Source organism: Haliaeetus leucocephalus, unplaced genomic scaffold (genome assembly GCF_000737465.1).
Source record: "Haliaeetus leucocephalus isolate CR32 unplaced genomic scaffold, Haliaeetus_leucocephalus-4.0 Scaffold889, whole genome shotgun sequence".
In the NCBI taxonomy this organism is placed as follows: domain Eukaryota; kingdom Metazoa; phylum Chordata; class Aves; order Accipitriformes; family Accipitridae; genus Haliaeetus; species Haliaeetus leucocephalus.
In genome coordinates, this window is record NW_010973325.1 from 858,750 (window position 1) to 885,944 (window position 27,195).

The window sequence follows — 27,195 nt, forward strand, 5'->3', positions numbered from 1 at the left end:
TACTCTATGACCTTGTGCAATTCATACACAGCTGAATTTGGCCTTAATCTTTCTGTGCCTCATTTTACTCATTAGTATAATTATTGTAATAATACCTGTCTCCTGAGAGCATCGGGTGGCTTCATCAGCTACTATTTTTGCTAATTATAATAGGAGCTCTATAGGCTACTTTAGTTTATTTTACAAGAAACAGTTTTCCCAAAATAGCAGATACGAGATTAATAATGAATTAAGCCCACTGGAGAACTGGCTTGAGAATTATTTTTCTAGTAATACTGAAGTCAACATAACCTGCTCCTCTGTTAAGAGAGTTTGATGACATAAACCTACCAGCACAGTTATACAAGCAAGTTGTTTTAAATGTACACAATGCCAAAGCAAACTTCTCTTCCATGTTAAATGCTTCTCAAAGTTTAGTTAAGGGGTGGGCTGGGAATAGCTAAATAGGGTTCAGTCAGGCATGCAACAACTACCATATAATTACAGCTGCCATTCCTAATTTATCACTCATCATCATCATCATCATCATCACCACTCATATCATCCATGGCTTTTAGCAAATAAGACTGCTAATCAAATCATCAGTTTTGTTCAGGGAAGATTTTTTGGCTCTTCACTTTCTGCATTTTCTGGAAACAAATATGAATTTCAACTTGACAGTGTCTCTCCAACTACTTTGATAGCTCTGTAAACGTGCAACATTTTGTAAACTACAAGAAAAGCAAAAAAAAAAAAAATTACAAATGTGCTTATGTCACCAACCTTGAAATCCACTTACATACAAATGCTGTTTTGTAAAGTTGAAATAAATGATACCTGACTTCTAAGAAATTTATATCTAGCTCTTTAAAAAGTTCCTAGAAATGTAGATAGGTGGCTACACAAATTTTTAAAGTGCCTAAGTGCTAAATTCTCAGGAGGGTTTGCACTTTCAGATACCCTACTATGCAAACATCTTTGCACTGTTGCATTTAAACAAAGTAATGAGACCCTAGCTGCTTAAATTGAAATGTTCACAATACAGCATACTTGCGTGCAAATAGATAAATGAGGTGAACAGAACAAGGAAAACAAAGCTCATAGGATTCATGTATGCAGCTTTAGGATGGATTCATAGGATGGAGCAGGCTCCTGGCAGACAAGAAACTGTACTGTCTCCGTTATGAGACACCTCTGTGAAGCTTTTGTTACAAGGTTTGGTTCAGCTCCCACTTTATACTATGAGGAAGGCAGATTTCAATCCGAGTTTTAGGTAGCGCAATAGACAGAAAGCTAGAATACTGTAACATTATACAAAATATTCCAGAAATCTTTAAGAAGGAAAGAATGACAGTAATTTCTAGGTTAGGATACACATCCTATGCGGTGAGGTACGTGGGGTTTAGTCCCTAGGAGAGGGACTTTTCGCATTCAAGATCGTCCAGCCCAATGGCTAGGGATAAGAGAGATTTCAAAATTGTGTCAGGCAAGGGAGGAATTGGATTTTTCCCACCATGCTCTGAATGAGAGCCCTCATGACTACTACTACTTCAAAAATATTCAAAACTCTAGTGCAAACTCTAGTGCATAGTTTTCAAATGGCAAAATGGCGTTTAAATTACATCACCAACTACCAAAATATCTGATATGCTCTTATGCAAAGACTTGCCAGCTCTGCTCTTGCACCTACCCACAGCACTTACCTACACACTCCACAAACCTTTATGTTGTCTGCAGTGTTTCTGATGTGATGTATAGCTCTGTTCCCCCACTGAGTACGAGCAGCTGCACTAACCCTTCATTACCACAGTAAAGACTTGCCCTGTACTGTGGTTTCATTCAAATGCACAGCAAATATCCAGCAACAACGACCATCTGCAGCATCCCCTGAAGAAGCAGGGCTTTACACCTCATCCTCTCACTGCCTGCAAGGTACCCTGTTGGAGACAGTGAACTCCTGCCACCGACGGAGGAAGAGGCTGGTAAAAAAGGTGTTGACTTGGTAAGAAAGGAGAAGGCAGTGGCTGTGGAAGTTCAGATTTCATGAGAGGATGAAGTATTTTCTTTTAGGAAGCGAATGGCACCTGCTGCGTAGTATTTGAATGCTGCTGCAGTATTTGAGTGTCTATTATTGGATATGAGTAATAGTCCTTGAAAAAATGCCAATGAAATAAGTCTACATTCAAGAAAATATTTTTCTTTCAGATAAGATCAAGAAAGAAAACAGCTCCAGCTGGAGGACTCATTAACTGCTGCTGAAACCAAGTCTGAATTTTCACAACCCTCCTACTTTCTTCTGAAGTGGTGAATGTTGGGAAGAGACTTGCGACTCAATGCTAGGATTTACTTCATCCAAGTACACACAGTTTTCTGAGCCTGAGAACTAATAAAGAGCCTGGCAAAATTCTTAAAAAAATTCTCACAGAAAAATCAGAGTCAGGAAAAATGTCATTATGTGCTTAATGAACAAAGAACCCTACGAGAAATTACTGATACTTATGGGAACTGGGTTTACAAAACTCAAACCTAAAAGTACACAGATTCTGACTAAGGGGAAAAAAAAAAGCAGTCAGCATTCTTGTTTTTGTTGTTAATCTCGGCAATATTTACAGCTGGTCATGGCTTGCCAGTGGATAGGCAGATCTTGCAATGGAACATTCCCAATTTTCTATTATTTGTTTCCACCGCAAAGAAGGGTGAGCTTTACTTTCCTAGAAGTCCTCTCCTGCCAAAACTGCTGCAAGGCTACTTCAGCTTAAACCTGTAACTTTCAAAGACCTCTACAACTAGTAATGAAAATAAGCTTCACAACATCTCTGCGAACCAAGTAAACAATTCACCAATGATATATTGCAATAAAGCAGCCGCCTTTTTACGGGGTTATAAAGTTTCTAAACAAACATTATATAGCAATACTATACAGTAGTTTCAGATGGGAAATACAGAGCAATATTGAGCCAAGTATTTGCATGACTAACTGACCTGAGGCTATACTTTGGCTTATATAAAGTGCATGAGTGCATGAATGATCATATGTATTCAGAACCTCAGCACTTGGAGCTTATACCTGGAAACAGAAGAAAACGTACTAAGAGACCAATGTGTCATGACATGGGATCATCTATGGATGAACTCCAGAATTTTCTTCCCCATTTTCTCCTCCAGGTAGTTACTGGACCCAAATGCACTTAGGCAGAATTCCAACATAAAAGAGCTTTGTCATATTAAGTAAATTGCAGCGCTGAAATGGAGCCCAAAAGACATATATTTTAACTAAATATTTCACATAATCATTGGGTCAGCAGCCTCCACTAGTGTCTCTCTAAATTCCCCATACTTCACAACTTGAAAATAATAGTTATACCATTGCACAAAGACATAAATAACAATCATAAACCAGACAAAGCCCTGAAGATGCACTGGGAAAAGTTGGATACTTCAAATTGAAACCATCATTTTAAAATGAAAATTTAGAAGGTTTGATGTGTTTGTTGATGATGTTCGATCATCTAACGTTTCAATGAGTATGTGTTTAGGTTGTGATCCAGTTAAAAATACATGAAGAAATACATAGTACAAACTTGTTTACAGAGCAAAGATAAATTAAAGGTTCACTATGAAACTAATGCTGTTATTTTCTCCAGCCTCAGTTTGTTTTTTTTCTTTTCTGCTTCTAAGACAATTTACATCGATATTCTTTATTCTATTTACATTCTTATTAATACCATGCCTGACAACCCTGTCCTTTATATTTATTCTCAGACCAGTCCTGTGAAATACTGTTACCCTTCTCATTCTGTTCCAGATAATAAAGAGAAAGATTAAATAACTCACAGGCTTATTTCTTAGCCACCTTCCTCTTCAACCTCTTCTTAAGCCCAGTTCCATTGCCTGATATTTGTCTTTGGCACATTCATTATTTCCCTCCTAACAACTTTTTTAAAAAAAAAAATATATATACTCATTGATATTATCTTTTTTAAATGACCGAAATCTATCATGATGACTCATTCACTTATATTAAGTTGAATATTAGAGACAAGACTTGTAAATAATGAGAATGGAAGAGAAATATACAGATGCAATGTTTCATAAAGGTGTTTATCTTCTGGTAAATGTTAAAAGGATCACAATCTAAAATGACATTATTTTTACAGCTCTTCTGTCTAAAGCAAAACAAGTGTCATAGAATATTTCCTGTGATAATGTTATGGAACTTGCACCATTATCATTTGTTCATGCATTTATACTTCAGTCTTACTGATGTCTGATTACCTTCAGCTGGTTAACATCAAGTGCTCTCTTATTTAGAATTAGTTTTATACATTGTAAATTTTTATTCTTTTGAGATTACAGAATAGGTTTTTACTGGCAGCTCTTGAAAGAAGTGATTTATAAGGTTACAAAGGTACGACTATTTCCTTAGCATGCCTCCCTTGTATTTGTAGTCGTAATCGGAGATCTACAATTCTCAACCCCCCATTTTATACACTCAAACAACAGTGGGTGCAGAAGTTACATCGGGACTGTTTTCAGTGGAGGGTGAGAGGCAAAAGACCAAAGCTGGCATTACGGATGAAAATCAGGTCTCAAATTCCAGTGCCATGCAACAGTCAGCACGTTGTCATCCCGGTGTAGAGGTTAGATAGAGAAGTGCTGCTGAGAACAACTGTGTTCATATGCTGCTGTGTGAAAATTATCTTCACTGAGATCCTTTAAAACAAGATCACCAAAACCAACATCATCTACTGATTGCAAGAAGGATACTCAGCATTTACGAAGGGTGAATTATTCTTTTTCCTTCTCTCCTTGGGATGGGATAACTGGGAAGATCTGATTGTTCACTGGTGCCTCTGTAAACCAATTCAGCTCAGTAACCCTGCAGAACTGTCTTCCTTTTAGCTAATTTTTTTTTGCCAAATTAGCAAGCTGAATTGACTCCCTGAGTCAGATAAGCACCCAAGCGAACAGAAGGGAAGTAGAGGGAGCTTGCAGCCCAGCCCGGGGACAGGGAGGGATGGAAGAGCTGGCTGTTAGACACTCAGACATGCAACTTCCATGCTCAACATCAGACTACAGTTAGTGGGGATACATGTTATTGTGGAGGCTATCACTTTTTTTTGTGGGGGGGTAATTCCAGGACTGCCAGTCCAACCAGATTTCTAAATGTTACATTTAAAAACAGAACGGGGGGTGGTGTGTACGTGTGTGCAAGACAAGAGGTATGTAAGAATGCAGACTATTCAGATGATAAAACCAGAGTTGATGACACTCTCGTATTGATAATGCAACAGCACTAAATAAAATCTTGTAAATAGAAAGCCAGGCATTGTTCATTTCAATTAATTTGTTGGGTTGATACTGTAAAACCACTAACAAAACACTCCCATATTGCCCCTTCCCCTCAAAAAACCACCCGCAAACAAAAATTATCATCTGTATTACACTGATCCATTAAAAAAGCAAAGAATGAAAAAAGTGAACATACAGATAACAATTTTCCTGAAAAGAATTTCGATTTAATTACTCGCATTGGCCCCAATTGCTATCGTCCCAAACAAAGTGAGCATAAAACACTATCACTTTGCCAATTCAACGTTTCAAACTCAATCGAGAAGACCACCTGAGCTAAATTAGATCAATGTCCACTTTGCCATAGTATTTGAATAAAATCCAGTCTGCTTTCGTCACAGTAAAACCAATAATCAACTCGAAACCACACCTATGCCAGGGACTATTGATCCTGTATTTCAGGTCCTTCCTCCAGTGTTATAATTTGAAAGGGAAATGTGCAGAAGACAAAAGCGTGCACGTGACTGCCTACTTAAACTGACTGAACTTCCCCTGCTTGTGATGACAGTGAGGCAGATTTGGTACTGTATTAGCTGCCACAGAGCAATTTTGCTTCCAGTCCATGCCCTTTCGGAGGTAATGGGAAGACTTAGTTTCCTTCTCGTGTCTCTCTCTTATTAACAGAGTTACCCAGCACATTACTTGGCTTGAGTAATAGTTTTCTTAGCATAAAAATGAATTTATTGCTTAGTATTCCAAAGCAGCATTTTTGTGTGCCGGGACCTCCATAAATGGAGTAATGTGGCCTGTGGCTGCCTGTGGTACCTTTATCTGAGAAGTCTCTGGCAGCAGTAACTAATTTTACCTTTTCTCTTCTGCCAGAATTTTTTTTCTGTTGGTGTGTTTTGTGTCTTTTTGCTTTTTTTATCAGTAAGTGATGTACTTTGTATATTCATTATGAGAACTAACCATAATCTATGTACTTCATCAAGGTTGCTTTGGTAAAAAATGCACATTTATTTCCTTTATAAACTGTATTCACTTTTTATAATATTGGATTACAACCTATTCTAACCTGGAAAAATGTAAATGAAACTTCAGTGTATTAAATACTTAAAATATGTTAACATGTAGGACAGAACACACAAATATTCAAGAGTCCTTTCCAATTTATACCTTCTAATGATTGGAAGGAAGAAGTAAAGATGGAATTACCGTTACGTTTCTTCCCTTTTCCTGATTTGTATAATAACGGATATACCGTTAAGCTTCCTTCACTTTAAAAAATTTCTTTCATTTTCACCTTTACAAAAGAAGGAAGATTTAATTCTGTAATATTAAACATGAGCTGTTCTTTACAGAAAGGGTCAGAAAAGAGAAAAAAACCCCAAATATAGAGCTATAGATGCAGAGGATCAAAGGTCAAGCTTTGTGAAGACCTAAAAGACATTTATGGCCTCTAGATCCCCTATTTAAAAATATACTCTTGCTTGTATTTCAATTTCAGATCTTATGTGAAAAATATACATAGGCATTTGGTGAAACTGGGATTTAGATATCGGAGAAGCAATTATACTTGATAAAAGAAAAATAATATATACTTAGTCTACTTAATACCTTCAGATTTTGTTTCTAATACGAATGCAACTCAAATGCTGCAGGTGACACAGATGACCCCTTAAATGTTCAGCACCCCATCAGTCAGGAGCAGCCAAGCTTCCAAAATCAAACCAACATTAGCTTACTAGTTGAAATATAAGATCAACAGACTTTTCAGCCTCTTTTACACAGCTCGCAGCTTCTCAGCAGCCTACGGCAGCCTACAGCAGGTCTCTACCGACCTCCCTCTGCAGATCACAGCGTAGCCTCATCCAGGAGCCAAGTACATCATACACTGCTTGGCTGATGAGTCAGTTCTGTTTCTCAGCCTGCTCTCAATTTGGTATTATGTACAATATGGCCACAGCTTTCATAAACGAGGTTTCAGGGAAGTCACCTGATGGCAGAATGGAAACGGCTTTGCTAAGCACCAAAGCTGCTACTTGCTAGGTGGAAGACCTGAAAGTGGTGGTTCCACAAAAGGAAAAACCTGTATGATCCTGGTCTTAGCTCTTATTACAGCAGCATGAAAATGCTCTTATCTCTCTTACTGGGGTAGACAATTTAAGAGCAAACATATTTATAATGATGCTTTTTCCTGGTTTTGGACTATTATTCAATCACTTTCTGCTCACCAGAATGTAGGGTTTTTTGCCAGCACTTCTACTACTTCAGATGCTCTTCCATTTACTCTATCATCTTGTCTTGGACTTTTCAGCAGTTGCTCCTGTGTCCCTAATCTTATTTTAATCTTGATTGTGAACTCTCCTCTTCCTGCTTTTTTCTGTCTAAAGTTCGTGCATCTCAACTATTATGCAAATGCTCCTACTTTGTCTAGTTTTATCAGAAAGCTCATCTACCTTTCATGATAAACCACCAAAAAGGTCACTTTTTATGGCTTCCCATCTCGGATCTTAGAGACATCCAGAGTCTGAGGGGAGCATTCAACATAGCAGACTTTTGACATAGAAATCTAAGTCTTTTTCAAGTTTCTTTTTCAGTAAATAAAGGAAGAAAGACTTATCTGAGGAGTAATTAGGAGAAAGAGTTGAACACTGGGGTCTTAAGTTGCCCTTTGCAAGAGCCCTTCTCTTAGGAGTGTGAGCAAGATATTTTGACAGTGATGGAGTGTGGGGGGAGAGGATCACGTAAGTCACACTTGCATGACTGTGGCCACGTACATGGTGGGTGAGGGAAGGAAGGATGAGGGAGTCACTGGAAATGGTGCAATTACCCTCAAGTCTCTTTCTAGGGACAAAGGTACGTGGAGAATTGTGGTCATCTGAGAAGAAAAGCATGCAGACCAGGTTCCCTGGCCTCCCCGTATCTTTCTTCTCTGGTGGACATAAAGGTAGCTTCAAACCACAGCTGAAAGTTAGCTTTCCAGAATGATCATTTAAGACCACCTTTACTTCTAAGTATACAGGGAACACTTTTTTTTTCCTTTCTGTCTTAAAAAACTCCAGTAGTCACTTAAAGATAACTTATGCAAACTGGAAATTCTGAACTTTAAATTAAAAAAATAGCTCTTTTTGAACTTTTCAAGAAGGTAACCATGGATTTTGCGTTTAATGGTACCCACTGTTTGAAAAAGACACCAACAACAGATCTTTGTATAGCACATGCTGAAAATCCCTGACCATGAAAATACATAAATCCAAAAGTCTGTTTGTCTTAGCCACACAGCTAATACCATCACTGCAGCTGAACCATGGACTGGCATTACTCCGTACTTCTTTTGCTCATTATCAATTTTTATAAGTTTAAAGATTTTGGTGAAAGGAACTTACCCTTGCCTTCTGCTCCATCTCCATCATTAATCTTTCATGTTGCTCTGCTATTGCCAGTGTTGCAGAATGGACTTTCTGATATATCATTTCTCCTTCTCGTGTCTGAAAGGTGAACAGCCCTTCTCCTGTGTCACACATCCTGCAGTTAGATTTAAGAAGAACGGAAGGAAAAAAGATGAGTACTGTGTAATTTTTATCTATTATAAAAAGTGCACACCTTGCAGTAGAAAATGCCGACTTTTGCAGTTAAACTCTGGAATTCCAAACATCTGCAGTTATTTTTATCATTGAAGAGAGACATATTCCAAGAGATGTGCAGAACTTCATGAACATAACCTTTAAATTCAGTTTTAATCATCATCTGGATAGTGAAAAAAGAAGTTGTATCATAGAATAAAAACTTGAGGTAATACAGTCAGCTATTTCCAGCATTGTTTCAAATGTCTGCACTGGTAAGTGGGAGCTAAATATAATTCTCTTAACCAATTGATGCCAGAAGTACATAGCACATCATGACTTTGAAAAGTTGACGTTTTAAGAGAACATTGACCAATTAAAAATGCTATTATGGTTAATCACTACCAAGAAGCAGTACTGAAAGACAGCATTAAGAGGGTTAAATTATAACTGTCTGTTAGTACTTGATGTGAGGCAGTGTCTAAAGCTACCTTGATAATTACAAAAGCCATTCAGTCTATTTGACAAGAGGAACAGTATTTATGTAGTATAAGAAGATTAAATAATGAAAAAAACCACCAGAAATAAAATTTATTTCTTCTTTTGAGAGAGCAATTGCTGTTACCCTTATCTGTGATATCGCTGTCGCATTGTTCTGAGGAAAAAGAGTGGTACATGGTAAATGCAATGACAAAGAGGGCTGGGAAATACAGAAAATGGGAGCAGACAACAATGTTACATTTATTGAGTGACCTTTACTTTGAGGATATATATGGTGTTAAACAGTGGTGCAATTCAACATATTTATATTAGTAGTTCCATTATATTATCAGTGTCTCACTTCTGTATTTTTATAGACTTCTTGCAATTTTAGAAATGGAATTAAAAAATCCTTTTTATTTGGTCTGATACTTTCTGTAAAGATTTTCACTCATCTGTGATGATAGAAAATTGCTGACTTGAGTCATTAACGCATAACATCCTTCAACAATAGAAAGATTTTGATTTGTCTTAAAATACCAGATTCCTTTAATGTTTTGGTTGTTTACATTATTTTTAAGGCCATCTAATTTTTTTAATATCTCAGCACCTTCAGCAGGCTCCAGAAAGCCTGAGGTATACAGAATTACAAAGCATTTTAGAAAATTGTGTCCCGAATAGTCTAACATTCTAACAGCTTTTTAAATACCAATATCTTTAGTTTGCATCTCATTCTGTATGATTATTCACACCTTAAAATTTTACAAAATATTTCCCCATCAAATGAACCTATAGATCTATACTGTTTTAATTAAATAGTCATTTAACTATGTCTCCTGCTATATTACATGCATGCACACACACACTATTATATTACAGCTTTTTGAAAATGGAATTTTTTTTTATGAGACTTATCTTTTATCAAATTAGAATACAGCTTCCTACACAATTTTATTTCAAAACTCATCTGAACAGGACTATTGTGCTATATAAGAGACTACTGAGAGTTCAGCAGTTGCTTTTGATTTCAAGGCTGACCAGTGAAAATAAAACCTTATTAACACTTACAAAATCTTTGCCTGTTCACTGAAGGAGACATGCTTTCATGAGCCTCCTATAAAGAACTTATGCACGGCTGTGTTTGGGAAGAACAGAAAGTATTGGAGGCAGAAACAGATAAGATAGAGGTGCTTCTGGAAAATACCTGGTGAAAATACTTAGTAATTATCATTTGAGGTGTTGAAAAGAAAGTCATAGTCTTAAGAACAGATGATTCATGATATTATCCATATGGATATTATCCATAATTCTGGAATAAAAATAGTCTTTGCCATCCCAAGACGTAAAGAAAATGCAATCCATTTTGTAGACAGGTATTGCTTCATCAGTATTAATGTGATGTGCCAACTAATAGATTAAAAAAAAAAAAGCTTTTGTATGAAATTCCAATGGAGATCAAGATCCCTGCTGTAAACATTTAAGAAATTTTATATCCTTAGCCACAATCCACCAAAGAGCTTCTGGTAGAAATAAAATGTCTCCAGAGTTTTGCGACATTATGGCAACAGCCTTTCAGCTCCCTCAGGGCATCATATAGCTGCTACTCTGCTTTGGTGTTAAGAGATCTTAATAAAATTCAAGCGGCGTGAAATGGAAAGTCTGGAAAAAGTGACGAGGTTTCAGAAACTGAAGCAAAATATGATATTTTTGTTGGTTTGAAAGGATGAAGAATCCTACAGGGATAAAAACAAAGAAGCAGGCAATGGGGTGTGATTAAGATTCAGGAGTTAAGCTGCTTGTTTTGACAGAGCAAAACCTAACCACCACCACTGCCCATCAGCCGAGGGTCTGTACCACCCGCGTGAGCCCCAGGTTGAGGCAGTGGTGCGGGCTGCAGCACTGCCCCGGCACCTCTCCCACCGCACGCAACAGCACCCTGGGGTCCCGCTTCCCAGTCGCAACGGGCGACTGTGGTGGACACGTCACGCCAACATCGTAGAGCCATTGATGGCAGCCTCCCCATGTCCAGATTGTGGGTTCCCCTGGCTAACGATGGATGACATGCACACAGTCGCTCAAAACTGGAGGTGGAGGAGAATTATGGGCATCATTTCTTAAAGTGCTGAATTCCCCTAACTCACTTTGGAGTTTAACAGGACTTAAATGCCCCAAGAATGAAGCAGTCAGTACCTGGCACGTCTGAGCTCTGTAAAAGCAAAAATTGTTGGTATAAAACTTTCCTTCTACTATCTAAACTTGTTGTTAGTAATCTGTCTCCCAAGGAGATGAATCCCTTCACTATAGCGAAGTTTTCCTGTTCAGCCCCTCAGGATGTTATTGCTTTACTCAGACGAAAAATCTGAGTTTAGACCTTCTATTCTAGTCTAGTCTAGTCTAGCCTAGCCTAGTCTTCTCTTATTTTCTGTTCTGTTCTATTCTATTCTAGTTACGACACCAAGATCAGCAGCACGTTCTAGGGTTAGTTTCAGTCTTTCTAGAACAAGGAAACACAAACTAAAATAGAAGCACTCCTCAGCATGATGGAGATGGGGACAGGGAAATGGGTAAGTGCGCTCTCCTAAGCTTAAGAGTTTTGCCCAAAAACCAGAGGATCTTTACTTATCTGCCCAACAGGAATGGACAAGCCCATGAGCTGAAGCACACTTCTTGACTTCTTCTATTTACAGTCAAAACACAGTCAGCAGAACAAAGAAACTATTTTCTCTACAGCCTCTTCTAGGTGCCAGATGACTGTCCATTTAAGGCTACAGTTTCAGGTTTAGCCTTGCTAATATGTTGCTTTATTAAGAGTGAAAATGAAATAACTGTGAGTAAATTCACATTTGTCTATGTTCAAAGCACACATGGTTTTTCAGATGGCAATTTAATAACATGTTCATAACTTTCATATGTCCTAGAATGACTTTAGAGAAAAGTCAGGACAAAGGTGTGCGCCTCTTCTTTTCCTGATACTGCCACAGTTATGCACTGCAACCCAGTATGACCTTCACTGTCAAAAAAAGTCACTGATTTTGTATACTTTAATTTTTTGATGAGAGACTAACAGTCTGCAGATGCTTGAAAAATGCTGATGTTAGCTTGTCTATTTCCGTGTTTTCCAACTTTAAAACAGGGATGTCATTAACCTATGCTTTAGGATATTTAAGGATTCAATGCATTAAAATTTATGAAGTGCTTTGACTGAAACAGGAAAGTGCATTTTTTTCTGTATTGTTACAGAATGATGTAACTGGGCAGATAATGAAACCAGTAGATAAACAGTGTTGCAAATCACTGCAAATTTTTCACTTCTTAAAATACTGCCACAGCTTTTCACAACCATTGTTGTTAGCAGATCTGGCTCAGGAGCCAAGGGAAGGAATATAGAGAAAGTGAGAGCTAAGCTCGTGGTCCAGGACAAACTGGTTTCAGAGATCAACACTGAAAGTTCTTGCTTTTACTCAAAGGTAGGGCTTCTGTTGAAGCCAAAGAGATTTTCCCACCAGCACTGGCAGATTTTTTCAACATTTCCCAAATTCACACAATGGTTTCCAACTGCCTTTGCTCACTACAGTAACTTCAGTCTTTTAGACCAGAATCAATATTATATATTGACCTTGTAGAATTCACTTCAAAAAGGAAACTTTGTTGACTTGACTTGACCACCATTTACAAATGGTACTTCTTCCCAAGTTGAGGTTTATGCTCTCATGTCATGGTTGAGATATTTTAGAAGTTTAACAGTGCATTATTCGACAACTGCATGAGAGGACAAGAATTTGACATCTCAGCATTTCACTATTTCAGTTAAGGGTAAAATGTATTTTCACAATAATGAAGGCTGTCTCAAAACTGAGATGCTCAGAAACATTATTTGCTGTAAGTCCTTGTTTTAAAATGAAAGATAAATGACAATTGTGACTAGAAAATTTTTAGTTCTTCATATATCTAAATCTAATTTTTTAATGGATTTGAATGATTTCTTTTGACCCACAAATAATTTAGCATTAAAGAAATAATGACTGATTTATATACTTGAAAGTACCTAAAACTACATACAAATAATGAAAAAAAAGGTAAACATCCTCAAATAGGTACTGAAAAAAAATCATAAAAATAGTTACTATTAATAACTAATTACTGTTAATAACTATAGCTATTAATAACTAATAAATAACTACTGCCCTAGTTTAGCATTTGTAGTTCTTTAAGTAAAAATGGACTTCAAATTTTTAAATGAGAACAGATCATGAATAGGTATTGTCCAGTAATCAGTGTGCTAAAAGTTACCAGTTACCAAACTGGATGTAATTGCTGTTGCATAGTCTGCACCTGATGGGTGGAAATTGATTTCCTTTAAACAGGGAAGCTGTTTACTCTGACACTTCAAGGCCCAGAAATGAAGATAGCTAGTGCTTTTTTCCTGTATGCTGAAGAAGGTGGTCAGACGCCACATATGGGACCAGGTCTGTTATTGTCACAAGACGAGTAGTAAATAAAAGATAGCCTTTCTTTAAAGTCTTGAAGCTGTGGCTGTCAGCCAGGACAAAACTAATTGGTATGCGATATTTAACTCTGAACTGAGACACTTATTTCTTGTGTTACTACAGCTTTGATTTTCTAAAAACTAGCCATTTTGCCTCCAGTTTAATTAGATTATCAGTGGAGACACACAAACACTATCTCTCTTGTGGATATCTAACTTTTGTTCCTTCCTTGTTTGTTGTTATCTCAACTTGAGCTAAGCCATTTTGACAGAAATGCTGTTTGTTCATTGTGTGCAAGGATGTTACGCACAGCATACACTAAAGACAGGCTAGCTAACCAGTAGACCTCACTATAAAATGAATGCAAAGCTCCCCTGAGGGTCCAGATTCTTTGCTCATTCCAGCCTTCAACACATGCTAGCTTGCTTCCTCCCAAAGTTGTTCTTTTCTGAGAAAATAAAAAAAACAACAAGGAAAGCAAATAAACTCTTTGTGGCAGGGGCATATTTAGATAAAAAGCTCCTTCTGTACCTAGGGTTACTTACCAAAACAGCTGAAAAATAAACTATGTGTGTTTTTATAAAATTCTAAGTCAACTTCTACGTTGAAAGGATAGAAAAACAGAGGAAGAAATAAGAAAATGTTGATAAGAACTCTAACTTACACTAAAGCAGGCAAAAAGGGGATACATTTGGTGGGGGAATCAATAAGAAAAAAGATAACTACAGAAATAGGATAAATATGGGACCTAGGAAAGGTCTATGGGTGAAGCAGAGAGAAGACAATTAATGGGAAATATGCACAAAGTGTAATTAATTCAGGTATAGAACTTCAACAGCAGACATCATTAGAAAGACCTAAAGTTGAGACAAGGTCAGTGAAAGCAGGGAAAATGCCCTGTGAAAAATCTGTGAAAGGGAAATTAAACCACCAGAACAAGCAGGCACAGACTCTGAGTGTCGCCTGTTACTCATTCCCTACGTGAATAATGAGTTAGATTGCCATGCTTTGCCATCAGCATTTCAGAGTTTTATCTGGAGTGTCAAATAGGTATCCTGGCAATTTTATGATCTGAGAAGCAAATAATAAATATTATCTGATATATGAGGCATCTGCCTGCCCCCTCTTAATGGTGGTTATTTACAGGCAAGAATGTAGACCACAAAAAAGTAATTATGTATGGTATCTACTGATTGCTGGCTATAGGCATTCCTCCATAACATTTATTGTCATGTTATTGCACTTTGGCTGGGGTAGGTAACTTTCCACTGTTCTTGCACAGGCTCATGAGATATAGACAGCAGTGTTTAATCTTAAATCAGCTTGATTTCATGTGGAATCACCTTGAATTTGGCCTGAGTTAATACAGGGAACATGGCGTATCACCACACCTCTCATATGGCTCAGTAACTTGATCATGGAGCTTAGCCCTGAAGATGTGTTCAGGATCAGCTCTCGGATTGCTTGAGCCATCCTCAGCGTTTTCAACTAAAAGAACTAAAGGATCCCTCATGCTATCAAAGCAGGTTTCCTACTAAGACCATTTACGGCAACATTTTGCAATTCTGAGAAGGAAAATGTTCAGAGATGGAGTAGAAATGAGTGATGATGATTTCTTCCCAGGTAGCTGGGATTCCATCGCTCAGAGGAATCCATCAGTCCTTCTCCAGTATTTCCTAGAGGACCTTAACACTTTCCAAGTTGCACATCTTTTTAAGACATTATATGCAGTCATGGTAACAAAAATCTCATGTGCTAGTCTGATGAATACACTGCTAGTCTTTCTGAACTGAGATGCGTTACCCTACAAATCTTCCCTGTAAAAGGGAGACTTTTTGTGTGAACAGTGTTTTTTCATGACAAGACTATTTCTTTTTCTGCCTAAACCAAATGACCATTTAAGTGGTATAATATAACATAAACAAAAATTTTCTCATGAAAGCATGTTTTTATTTGTTTTGCCACATGGGAGAGATTTCTGTACACTACACTAGTGGTAATCATGCCTCTTGGGATATTTTTTCTTCTCATTGCCTGTGCTGCCTCTACAGTCGCTGTCTCTGCGCTGCCCTCTGTGATAGCACATTGAGACTAGTGGGGCATATCGGCGACACTAACCCATTCCTGCATGTCAGATGCTTTCCACTTTTTGCTTAATGGAAGTGCAGAAAGCAGGCTGTGTCCTTCTCTGGACTATATCAATGATTGTCCACTAGCACTGTATTTTTCTAATATATTTCCACAGGGTTTATCCCTGTCCATCATAAGACACAGCAGAAAAAATGTATTTTATTTTTTTTCCCTGAGGTTCAGTTTTGATAAGAAGGAAGATTCTGTCTGGGACTTGTTTCAGACCATTTTTATTTGGCTGCTACCAAGATGCCCCATCCATTCTCATTAAATGTTCTAATTTATATTAATTACTTTGATAGAATAAATGTAACTAATGCTGAAGAGTTAAAAACAGCAAATCATTCTTAATGCTAGTTACAGTATAAAAAGCAGAAAAAGCTGACTTCAACAAAGTCAGGCATAAAAGGTAGAATGTGGAGATTGACATGTAATTATGAAATATATCCATACATAATGGTAAACATGCTGTGCAGCGGCTCTGTTTTCTATTTCCTAGACCCTAGAAACTACACTATAGCCAATAAGAGAAGCGATATTCTGGAGTCTCAGTTGAATCCCAAATACTTTACTATGACTATAACTACAGTTTTTGTCTCTTCCTACTTATAGAGTAGTTTCATAAAACGTGACCTAGACATTTTGATGGGGAAGATTGAACTGTGCTGTTTGTGCTTTATCACCTCTAAGTAAGAAGGATGCTAGGTTGCACATGCAAATTACCCTCTTGTCTCAGTATTCAGTTCATATTATTTAAGAAATCAGCATAGGTAATTAATGCATATCTATATGCAAACCAACCTACTTTATGGAGACTTCTGACCCCTTAACATTTTCTTTAGCACCCTCCCCTCCCCCCCGTTTATTAAAAACAAACAGAGGATAATAAAACCAATTGTTGACATGCTCTTAAATACACAAGACATTTACATTTTTGACAGTTTAAGTAATAGAACAAACATGGAAATGTTAGATAATTAGTTCTGCTAGTTTGTAAAGCTCAGGTCTTGTTGATAATGCTGAAATACTATTTAACAGTGTCTTGGATGAGTATCTATTCTTACCAGCTCTGTGAAAGATAAACCAAGAACTCATATATTACTATTATCATTTTAGCACAGAAGCAGCACTTACGGTTGGCTGTACAACAAACAGACCAATGAAAAACATTGGTCTGAGGAAAATAAAGAGATTCCAAAGACTACAAACAGCTACATTATTTTGATTAAACCTTTTCACTCATCGTGGCTTGCCTATTGTTTTTCATCTCACTTTTGAATGGGAGGGATATAAGTTCCAAGTCCTGGAAGCTGGGATCATATTCAAATATAGATATTTGCTACAGGATCTCTGCCACCTTGTTAAGAGCTATTATTCCCCAACATAGACAAACACATCCCACAACAATATTACTCAGTTCCTCCCAGTGTCTTTGGTAGCAGAACACAGGTGAAGCAGCATTAATCTATGTGAATACTGTTGACTTTGACAAATACAAAAATGTTAGATATAAAACCCAAATAAGGCCATTACTGGTTAAAATAAATGATAGTGTAATAATACAGGAGCCCTGTGGCAGTGCATCACTACTTGCTACAACAGAAGCAATAAAACTTAGCGGCCCAGGATCTTTATTTTCTTCTTTTTTTCCCTTTTGGAGCCCTAAAGTCACTGTTATGTTCGGGACTACTCCTTGCCCAGCATGTTGAGGATGGAAATCCTCTCAGATGATACTTGCTAGAGTCTGAATTAATTCCAAACACAATGTGACACAATTCTGAACTTACCTGATCCTCTCTCAGGAAGTAACGAGTTTTGTAAGAAGGAGGCATCTGCCAGTTAACAGATGCCAGCATAGTAACAGCCAAGGAACGAATTTGTGTAGGTATATTTGTTCATTTTACTTCATCTTTGAGGAACTTGGGGCGCTTAGAAGCTATGACACTGGACACGACTGTAGAGGTGCCAACAATATTTGGAATAATTGATCATGCTCAACCTAGAAGTTAAACTAAAAAGACGTAATAAAAACCAGTTTTGCATCTGCACATACCAACAACTATGATATTAAGAATTTAACATAGGACCACATTTGACATAATCGACAAGAGTATTTGTCCTATATTGCCTCATTAACCTCTCTTCTATGTATTGAATGCTACTGGAAACACATTGCACCTACCACGATGCCGACAGCTACGCTGTTTGTGTCATTGCTCTCCTTTCTATTTTGACAGCAAGCATAGGAAACAGGTATTTCCTGCATTTTGATCAAAGTATATCCACTTAAGGAGAGGAGGGAAAATTTCTGGAGGGCTGAACAGGAATGAACTAATACAATTAACATTTTTGATGGATGAATAATATCAAGACAATAGAAGTAAAAATTATTAAGGAACTAATACAGAGCCAGGATTAGAACCACAGAACCAGGAAACAAAAGGCAAATTAGTCACTTAATTATAATGTGTATTCAAAACATCAGTTTTCCCAGTTTATGGAAAATGAATGCTGCATTCTCTCATTTCAAAAGTGGGACGCACGAAGTGCAAAGAAATGATGAAGGGAACACCCTGAGCACTCTATGTTGAGTCTTCTGACTAATTCAAAATAAGGCATTTCAAGTGTCCTCCCCGTCCCCTCCCCTTTTAAATGAACCATCAAGAATGGTTTTGGCCACTGAAAGCATTTATGGTCAGCCACTCTCTGAAACTTTCAGTACACTATGATTTTATCGTGATGGGGATTTAAGCACTGCTGTCTTCTTTCAATGTCACTCTTCCCATCTTCAAGGTATGAGAGCTACTGCTTTGACCATTGTGACCACAGAGGAATTTTCAGAAAGTCATATGCAAATATTATGGGCACACAGGGTTGTCCAGAGACACTCACCATGCTATGTACATACACTAATGAGTAATTAACATATGCTAATGATATCCAAGGACTCATCAACACTAATCTGAAAACGGGCAGGTTGTCAACTCCAGTTTCAGAGCAGCCTGCCACAGCAGCAATGCCTGGGACAGGCAAAAGCACCGGGGATGAGACAAGGCAAAAAAAGTGCTCTATTTCTCAGTTGCTGACAGTAAGAACTGAAGATCTTAGCTGAAGGCCACGTTTCTGGTCTAAACTTTAACTCGACATGTATACAGACACAAGCAGTCAAATAATGTCTTCGGTGGTAAACTGGATGTGCGATAACAACATAACATAAAAAAAAAATATTACAGAAAATGTACAGCCCCCACCACAAGTATAAAACATTCACTGAACTTCCACTGATTTTCTACATGTGGTATTTAATTTAGAGAGGAAACATGACTTCCCTCCCACTTGCTTTAATTTTTCCTCTTTGACATAAGCCAGGCAGAAGTGAAGTAGACAGATCTTCCCTGTTTTATCTCAATTGCAAACAGCAGCAATTCTGTTATGGATCAAAGAACTCGCACTGCATTCACCTGGCATCTCTGACTCCAACTTTGATTGTGGATATGATATCCTTGTGTTAGTGCTTCCAGCAGTGGGAAAACTCTCTGTAAGGTTTTCTCATTAGCCTGATAGCTAAAATCAATTGTAGTTTGTGTTCAGGTAAGTAGCAGCTTGAGAAGGTCTTGAGAATCCTCAAAATATTTTCTGTAAAATTTTGTTATGTATAAAAAGTCACTCCTTTCAACTATACAAGTAAGTGGGTAGGAAAAGGTACAAGTGGATAAAAGAAGTGTAAAAACAAAGAAACAAAAAAAGAGAGTCCTGCAAAAGAAAATCATCACAAAGAACCACATATATAAAATCATGCAGAAAAAGGACAGAAAAAGCATTCAAAAGGATGAAAAATAAGCAGAAAGCAGTATTTACAGTTTATAGTTACATACTTGGGGTCCCCACATATTTTCTTATAATATCTCATCTCTCGTATCTCATGTAGTATCGTCTTTCTAAAGCTTAATGGGATGTAATGACTAGCCATTTTCTGATGTTTTGATAAATGTGTATTTCCACCTCTGATTAACAGCAATCAGTTAAGCTGATTAGGTTCTCTTAGTTGAATTTCTACTATGAGTCCTGTGTGAAACTACTGATGCTGTACTGGAGAAAGACACATTTACTGGATAAAGACACGTTTTATGCTATCTTTAGTGAGGATTTTGCTTAAAACAAAAAGGTTGAAGTAAGAATGGCAAGAACTGTGGCCATTGTGTGCGTGTGCCACCATCTATTCTGGGCAAATATTCCCTCAGACCAGTTTTCTGCATAGCACGAGATGCTACTAATTGACAAGAAATGCACTTTGACAAGTCCACCAGAAGAGGGGAAAAACAAAGACTGCAAAACGAATTTGGGATAGTGGAATCTAAAAGTATGAAATGCATGTTTTCTAATGCATAAAATTTTTAAGCACAGCATGCCTGCGCTCTTCCCAGGGAACTTGGGGCATTGTTAGAAAGCAAGATGAAAAAAGCAATCATCCTTTGCTATGAAAAAACACTAACAAGCTACTTTTACACTGGAGCTTACTCGTCGAGTTCAATATTTCAGAGTTTAGGCTTCTGCTGTTCTACACTGCCTTAGTAATATAAGAAATTTGTAACAGCCATGGAACTGCTCTGAACACTGGAATGTGTCAATCCCTTCTGTCCATGATTATGTATGCCAGGTTTAAAAAATCCACGAACTCTAGATGCAATACCTACTGGCTACATCAAACATTTATACATAGCTATCCAAAAAGGAAGCACTATAGGTGGCAGAAGAGAAAGGGTAAAAATCCCTTACGTGCAAAATAATAAATAATGGATATTCATGGTTCTTATGCAGCAAAAGGTGACCATGCCTTCCCTGGACGTTTACGTGTAATAGCTTGGGCATGTTTGTGGCTATTTCACGTAGGCCACTAAAACCATTTTGAGTATCCTTGGTAACCTTTAAAAAGTCTTTTGAAGTATTTCCCCATTTTGTCACTCTGGAACATTCGTATTATAGGTATCCTTCATATCATAGACAGAATATTAGTCTCAAGATAAATGCTAATATACATTTCTATTTCTGTGTATTACTATTTCTGCTGTAATTTCTCTGATGGTCCTTTTTATCAGCTATTTGACACTACTTCCACATGCACTGAACACTTTTTTCTTGGCTGCCCTCCATTTCATCTGCGCTTCTAAGGCTGAGAGCTAATCATACTGATTTTTCTTTTTTTTCTTTCTGAGAAATTGGTCCAACGGGGCATAAAGAAGCCTCCCATAAAAAGGCAAAGTACCTGTGAAATGAAATATTTGAGATGGTGTTGTCAACATCTGCCAATGACGAGCGCTTATCCTGGCCAATCTCTTCTTGCTACTTTTTGCTTAGGTCTTCCACACTTTCTGATTAGCTGTTGTTCCAAAAATGCTACCCATATTCCAAAAGCTGCTACAGTGTCCCAATTGAAAACCATATACCTTTTCCCTTTACTCAGAAGTTCCTCCCTATCTATTTCTGCCTTACCAGCCCATGCATTTCATTACTACATTCCTACCTCCTCCTATTAGCCCATTCTGTCCCCACCACCACCACCACCACCAAAACCTTCCCTCCTATTTTCATCAATACCTTGAATTTCTTTTAGTCCCAGCAAGCTGGTCCACTTGCTGTCCAATGTGTGTGCAAAACAGCTTTAGCACACTCGTGCCCTGGTCCTCTCCAGGGCAGTGTTGGTTTACATCGCTGCTGTCACTCTTTATTCTCTGGTGGCAGTGACAGTACTCTTCGATAAGTAAGTCACCAGAAATACAGATGACCTAGCCCATTCTTTCATTAAATAAAGGTTTGGCACCCTCAGTCATCATCTGAAAGAACTTCAGGGTTTCCCACTGAATCATCACCTAGACTATAATATTTTCTGCCCTTCAATCTCATTCCTGACAGTAAATGACACTTATGGTCAGACAGTTTAAATTTTTTTTGAGTTTTTAAATACTGCATACTAATGAATGCAGTTTTGTAATAAGTGATGATAATTCTTATTTACTTATATAGTCAACTTGATGAAATTTCGGCCATAATAGCATACATTTCAGGAAAATAAAAATCTTTCCTGTCATTCACCCCAAAATGTTGTTTCCAAAAAAATGTATCAGTGATCATTTGAAGTATCATTTTAAAGGAGGGATATTTTCCAAGTTGGACAGAGAATTTAAAAAAAAATAGTAAAAAAAAAAAAAGTGAAAATTTGCTTTCTTGCACTGGTTCAAGCAAGCCATGTGAGTACAATGTTATATTTGACTTTTCGGCCACTGACAGGATAATCAAGTAGATGAAGCATCTCGGTGAATTATAGCACTGTACTGAGTTTTCTTCCAAAAAGTCAGAAAGATCAAACGATGTTTGGAGCCACCGAGATTGAGAGATTCCATTAGATGCTGCCTCTCCCTCCCCTCTTTCTGATAAGATGGAAGCGTTTTAGAAAATATGTGACAAATGACTACTCACAGCAGAAATAAATCACACACCACAGAGTACAGCATTATTAATAGTGCAATAATAGTAATAACTTACTGTGATAGCAAAGAAGTACTATTAGGAGGGACACAGTAGCTAATAGCATTTCCTCTAAGAGGGGCTAAGGGACAAACCTTCCTTCGGTACCTTATAAATAAGCGGAAGATTAAAGGAGCCTGTGGGACCAGTCAAGCACACCTCAAAAACAGCCTGACTTTCCCAGAATGCTACTGAGCAGGCACCACCTGTAAAGTGCTCTCCATCACCCCTGTGTGACAATATTTTGATAATTCTTTAGTTAATTTAAATTAGAGTGAGATGACACTTAGTTACAACAAAAGACTTGAGGGGGGCATAATGTATGATAATGCTAGGAAGGCTGTGATGTGGTTTTCAATTATTAGGCTTGTTTTCTCCTTAGCAAAGTGCTTTGTGAAAAAAACCCCTGAAATTTAGCACATAGATTTGTATGCAATCAGCATTTATCATCGCTGTCTAAAAAATTAAAGGAATTACTCACGAATGGTCAATTTGATAGTCCTTTCAGGTCCTCCTGTTTAGTTATATACCCATTTTGGGAAGAACACATTTTATATTATATGTGTTGTTAAACATATTCGTGTGTATGTGCATGTGTATTTGTCTTAGTAGCAAACGTTCACAAAAAGTAACTTGGATTTCATTAAGGGTGCAGCTGTTGAGAAGCAGTGAAGAATCTATATCAGAGATTTTAGCCTGTTTTAAAGGTTTGAACCAAAATATCCTAGGTATTTTCTGGTTTGTATGGGCATAAAATTTAAAAAAAAATCATTTTAACTCAAAAAGCAAATGAATGCAAACTCCCCATTAATTTACTTTCAATATTATTGTCTTGGTTTTGTTTACCTATAGCTTTTTACAGAAGAGCAGAATTTGTTTTTCTAATTAATGACATAATTATTGAGAATATTTATTAAGTTAATGGATGAAAATATTAATTACCTTCACGATTATTGATTGATTTTTGTAAACAAAATTTGTAAAAACCTACAGCAAGAGAAAAAAAAGAAATTAAAAAGTCAGTAACCTCCACAGTTACTCACATATTCCAACACAGTCACAGGTGCACTGACATCCCATTTATAAGTGTGTTTGGAAATCTGTATATATAATATACATATATATAAAGCTGTGTTGGTAATGGCATTCAACTTACTAATGAAAAGCCAGAATACAGCTACTGAAAAAAACGAATCACCATGGAAATTTCCACACTGGAGTTTCTGCTCTCACGCTATTACTATATCCAGAATACAGAAGTATTTCTGGAACTGCTATACATCTGTGAATGACAGCAAATGCCAAAACTACTCCATTGACCTCTTTTTGAAGCAAAGTTACTGGGTACCCTCATCCTCCAGAAAAACTACATCTTACAGAGTTAAACAAAAAGATGCCAATAGGTATTTTATAAGTGAGTGTATTATTTGTGAGAACAATGAATTAACGCTATCTGAAAGAACAGGGGGGATTAGGCAGATATTAGGCAAACGTTCCAAGACCAGCCTGCTAAAGTAGCTTTCTCAGCTCATGAATAGTGACCCGCAGTCATGCTACACTCAGCTCAACTCCAGTATAATCAAGTCCCAAGACTGAGAGAAAAATAAAACTTCCATTGCCATTTTTCACGTGTGACATACAAGAGACAACTGTTCAGACGCTAAAACGACCTTTAGAATAAACCTATGTGCCAGCTGAAGTGGAGGAACCCCAGTCCCTGACAACAAACGAAGCCCACAGACATTTAAAACCGTGCCCCTTTATGCTTCCGCAACGCTCCGTGTCCGTATGTGCAAGCGGGGGGTTTGCACAGGTTCCTACATATTCATGAACAAGGCTCTTCTGTTGTGCAAATTCCAGCCTTTGCATTTTGATTACTTCCGTCTATGTTTGTACAGTACACAGCCACAGCATAGAGGATATTTCAAACCTCCTCCTCAATGGATGATACTACATTCATAAGCTTTGGAGAAAAGGAGGATTATTTGTGCTTAGCATTCTTGCTGGCTAGATGGTTCTCTGTGCAAAATGTGGCCTTCTGCGTTGCCCTTTGTGAAGTGTTTAACACTCTTCTACTGTCCGTACAGATAATTAGGTGCCCAGTTTCAGTATTTTTAATTAGCTCATGCAAACAGGCTTGCTGGGGGAGAGATGCAACAGTATTTAAGTGATAAAATAGACACTCTGGCTCTTATTGTAAATGGTATCTATATAAACAATGAAGAGCATCATGAAATTTAGTAGCATTTTGTATATATGAGTTTCTCTGTTGATATTTTTTTAAAATGCAGCTTTTTTATTGTTTAACTTTTCAAATCTGAGTATTTCAGTCCTCCTGTATTCTGATGTAGAAGGTTGAATGTTATTATGGCTCTTGGAGAGAAAAGGACCTGCTGCTGGGGCATCTCAAGTTATTCAGAACTGCCATATGAGATTAATTATTGATATTGCTCACTGTGGAATTCAAAGGTTAAAATGTAGAGTTGAAACAATAAGTGAGTCCTAATGTGATTAAGAATGTATGAATTATTTCATCTGCTTCTTCTCTGCTCATACATTACATGGCAATAACCTCATTAGTCATATTCAGCGTCAGGAATATTAATCTCACAATACATGCTTACAGCAGAGCGTATGTATGAAAAAGGGACAGTTAGAATATGGTAAGTCAATAACAAATCTTCTGGGCTCAAGCACGGATGTAAAGCTATCTGAAAGCAAAATAGCAGCTGGTCTCAAAATATTTTAAAACAAGCCCTATTTTGATTATGACATACAAGGGTGTTATGAAGGGAGAAGGCGAATTGTGCACTTCAACTGAAAGGCACAGTTCATGTTATCCCAGGATCATCAGAAGGAACATAACACGCTGTCTGCTAATATATTAGGCAAACACAATACAATTCTTAGCGATTTCATGAAAAAGCTTTGTAACATTTGAATTATATCAACGATATTGGATATCCAGTGACCAGCTGAAAACTCATGCTGCACTCTCTGGGCTGTAAAATACACAAATACGAGCCGCTTCTATAGATACCACAGAGATTATGGCCTTCCTTCTGAGCTGTATGTCTTTTGTGTTAACTGGACAAACTTTAGGTGACTGTTTTTCTAACTACGTATGTTTCATTTGGTACAAATTCATAAGGAAATTTAGTGGTTAGGCAATGGCAAATTAATGAATTAGCGATGTGCTCATACCTAACAATTTAGCATTTATAGATTTGTTCATTGCTATGCTACACGACTTCATCTGTGGAGCACGCTGCTCTGTCCTAGCAGTCACTGACTTCTCAAGCTATTTGCGATAAAATTACAGCTTACTAAAGGTAACTTCATTCTTTCAATATATTGTATTTTTTGAGATGCCATTGTTTTTCTCATCAAAATTAGAGCTTTCACAGCAAAGTGGAATGGCTCAGGCATTCTTTGTCCGTCGGAGAAAATCTTTTGTAGGTGTGTATATCATGGCTGAATTTTCAAAACGGACTAAAAAAAGGCAGAACACTTCAGAAGAAACTTAGGATAAAGAAGCTTGTATATAATCCCTTCTTCCCTCTGATTGCCATATTCAGTTATACTGTGGAGAATTTCGTTGTTATGTGAGTTTTGGTGGAACTCAGTCTGACTTACCAACACTAGAGCAGTCTGAGCGGAGCCTTGGCAGAGAGAAAATGCAAGGAGCATTTTATAAATCACTTACAATGAGCTATATTAGTTTCCACTAGTAAAAGAGTTCTTAGATTAGGTACCAAGATCAAAACCAGAGTAAGAGTTCTGTAGATGACTTAAACACAGAACTCCTTTTTAAGTAGGGTTTAAGTGAATGAGATGACTAACACAGAACTTATTCCAGGTCAAGACTTTGGCAGAAGGCAAACTGAGAGTTGGAATAAAGTTGGAATGGAAAAAAAGCAGGAATGGAACCACAATTTCAACATATTACAGAATAACCTTGGCACTGCTAAATACCAGGAACTAATTAAACCTTTTCAGTGGTAAAAATACCGCTTTTCCTAAAATTAGAGCTATGCAATTACTGAAAAAAAACCAAGGGGTGGATACATACAAGAGATTCCTGTTTCTTTTTTAAAGTTATTTTCCGATTTTAGCAGTACATACCGCTTGGGGAAAGAATATGAGAAAGAAGTGAAGAGGCAGTGAGAAAACAGATAAAACAAAACCACAGAAAATTCCCATAATGGGTAATTAGGCTTTCTGAAAATAATACAAAGGTGTAAAAGAAGAAAAAGATCCTAGCACACTGAACTATTAAGTGTGGGATATTAAGAGCTCTGAGCTAACGTTTATGTGAAATGATAAATCTATTTTTTGCAGCTGCACATGAGTGCTCTTACTGCCACTCAACCCAAAGTGACTTAGAAATTCTATGCCAAGCTTATGATTTATAAGGATATTTAGAATGATTTAAAATATATGATTTATAATTCTATGATAAGCCCATGATAAACTTGATCCACAATTTAGATAATCTACCAGCAATCAGGAACTGAAGGCTTCTCTTCAGGGAGGTATAGACCTGAGTTGATAGGTACATCAGTGTATGAAGTCCCAGAACAACTGTCTCATGAGGCACATCATACGTAAGGGGCCTCTCCCCACATAAGGGAAAAAGAGGGTGTTTCCTATACCTTAACTTTAAGGGTTAATTGACTTAATACATTTCACATCAACACCAAAAATTGCCACAGAGGACTGACAGTCAAATGAAAGAT

The 27,195-nt window shown here is 37.3% G+C and overlaps 1 protein-coding gene across 1 annotated transcript in view; it reads right to left on the minus strand.

Annotated features, from left to right (window-relative positions):
- DOK6 (docking protein 6) overlaps positions 1-27,195 on the minus strand; it is a 254,005-nt gene that overhangs the window by 55,303 nt on the left and 171,507 nt on the right. The window contains exon 6 of the mRNA XM_010583294.1: positions 8,661-8,799. Coding sequence (XP_010581596.1) covers positions 8,661-8,799 — 139 coding nt within the window. The remainder of the gene's footprint in view (positions 1-8,660; positions 8,800-27,195) is intronic.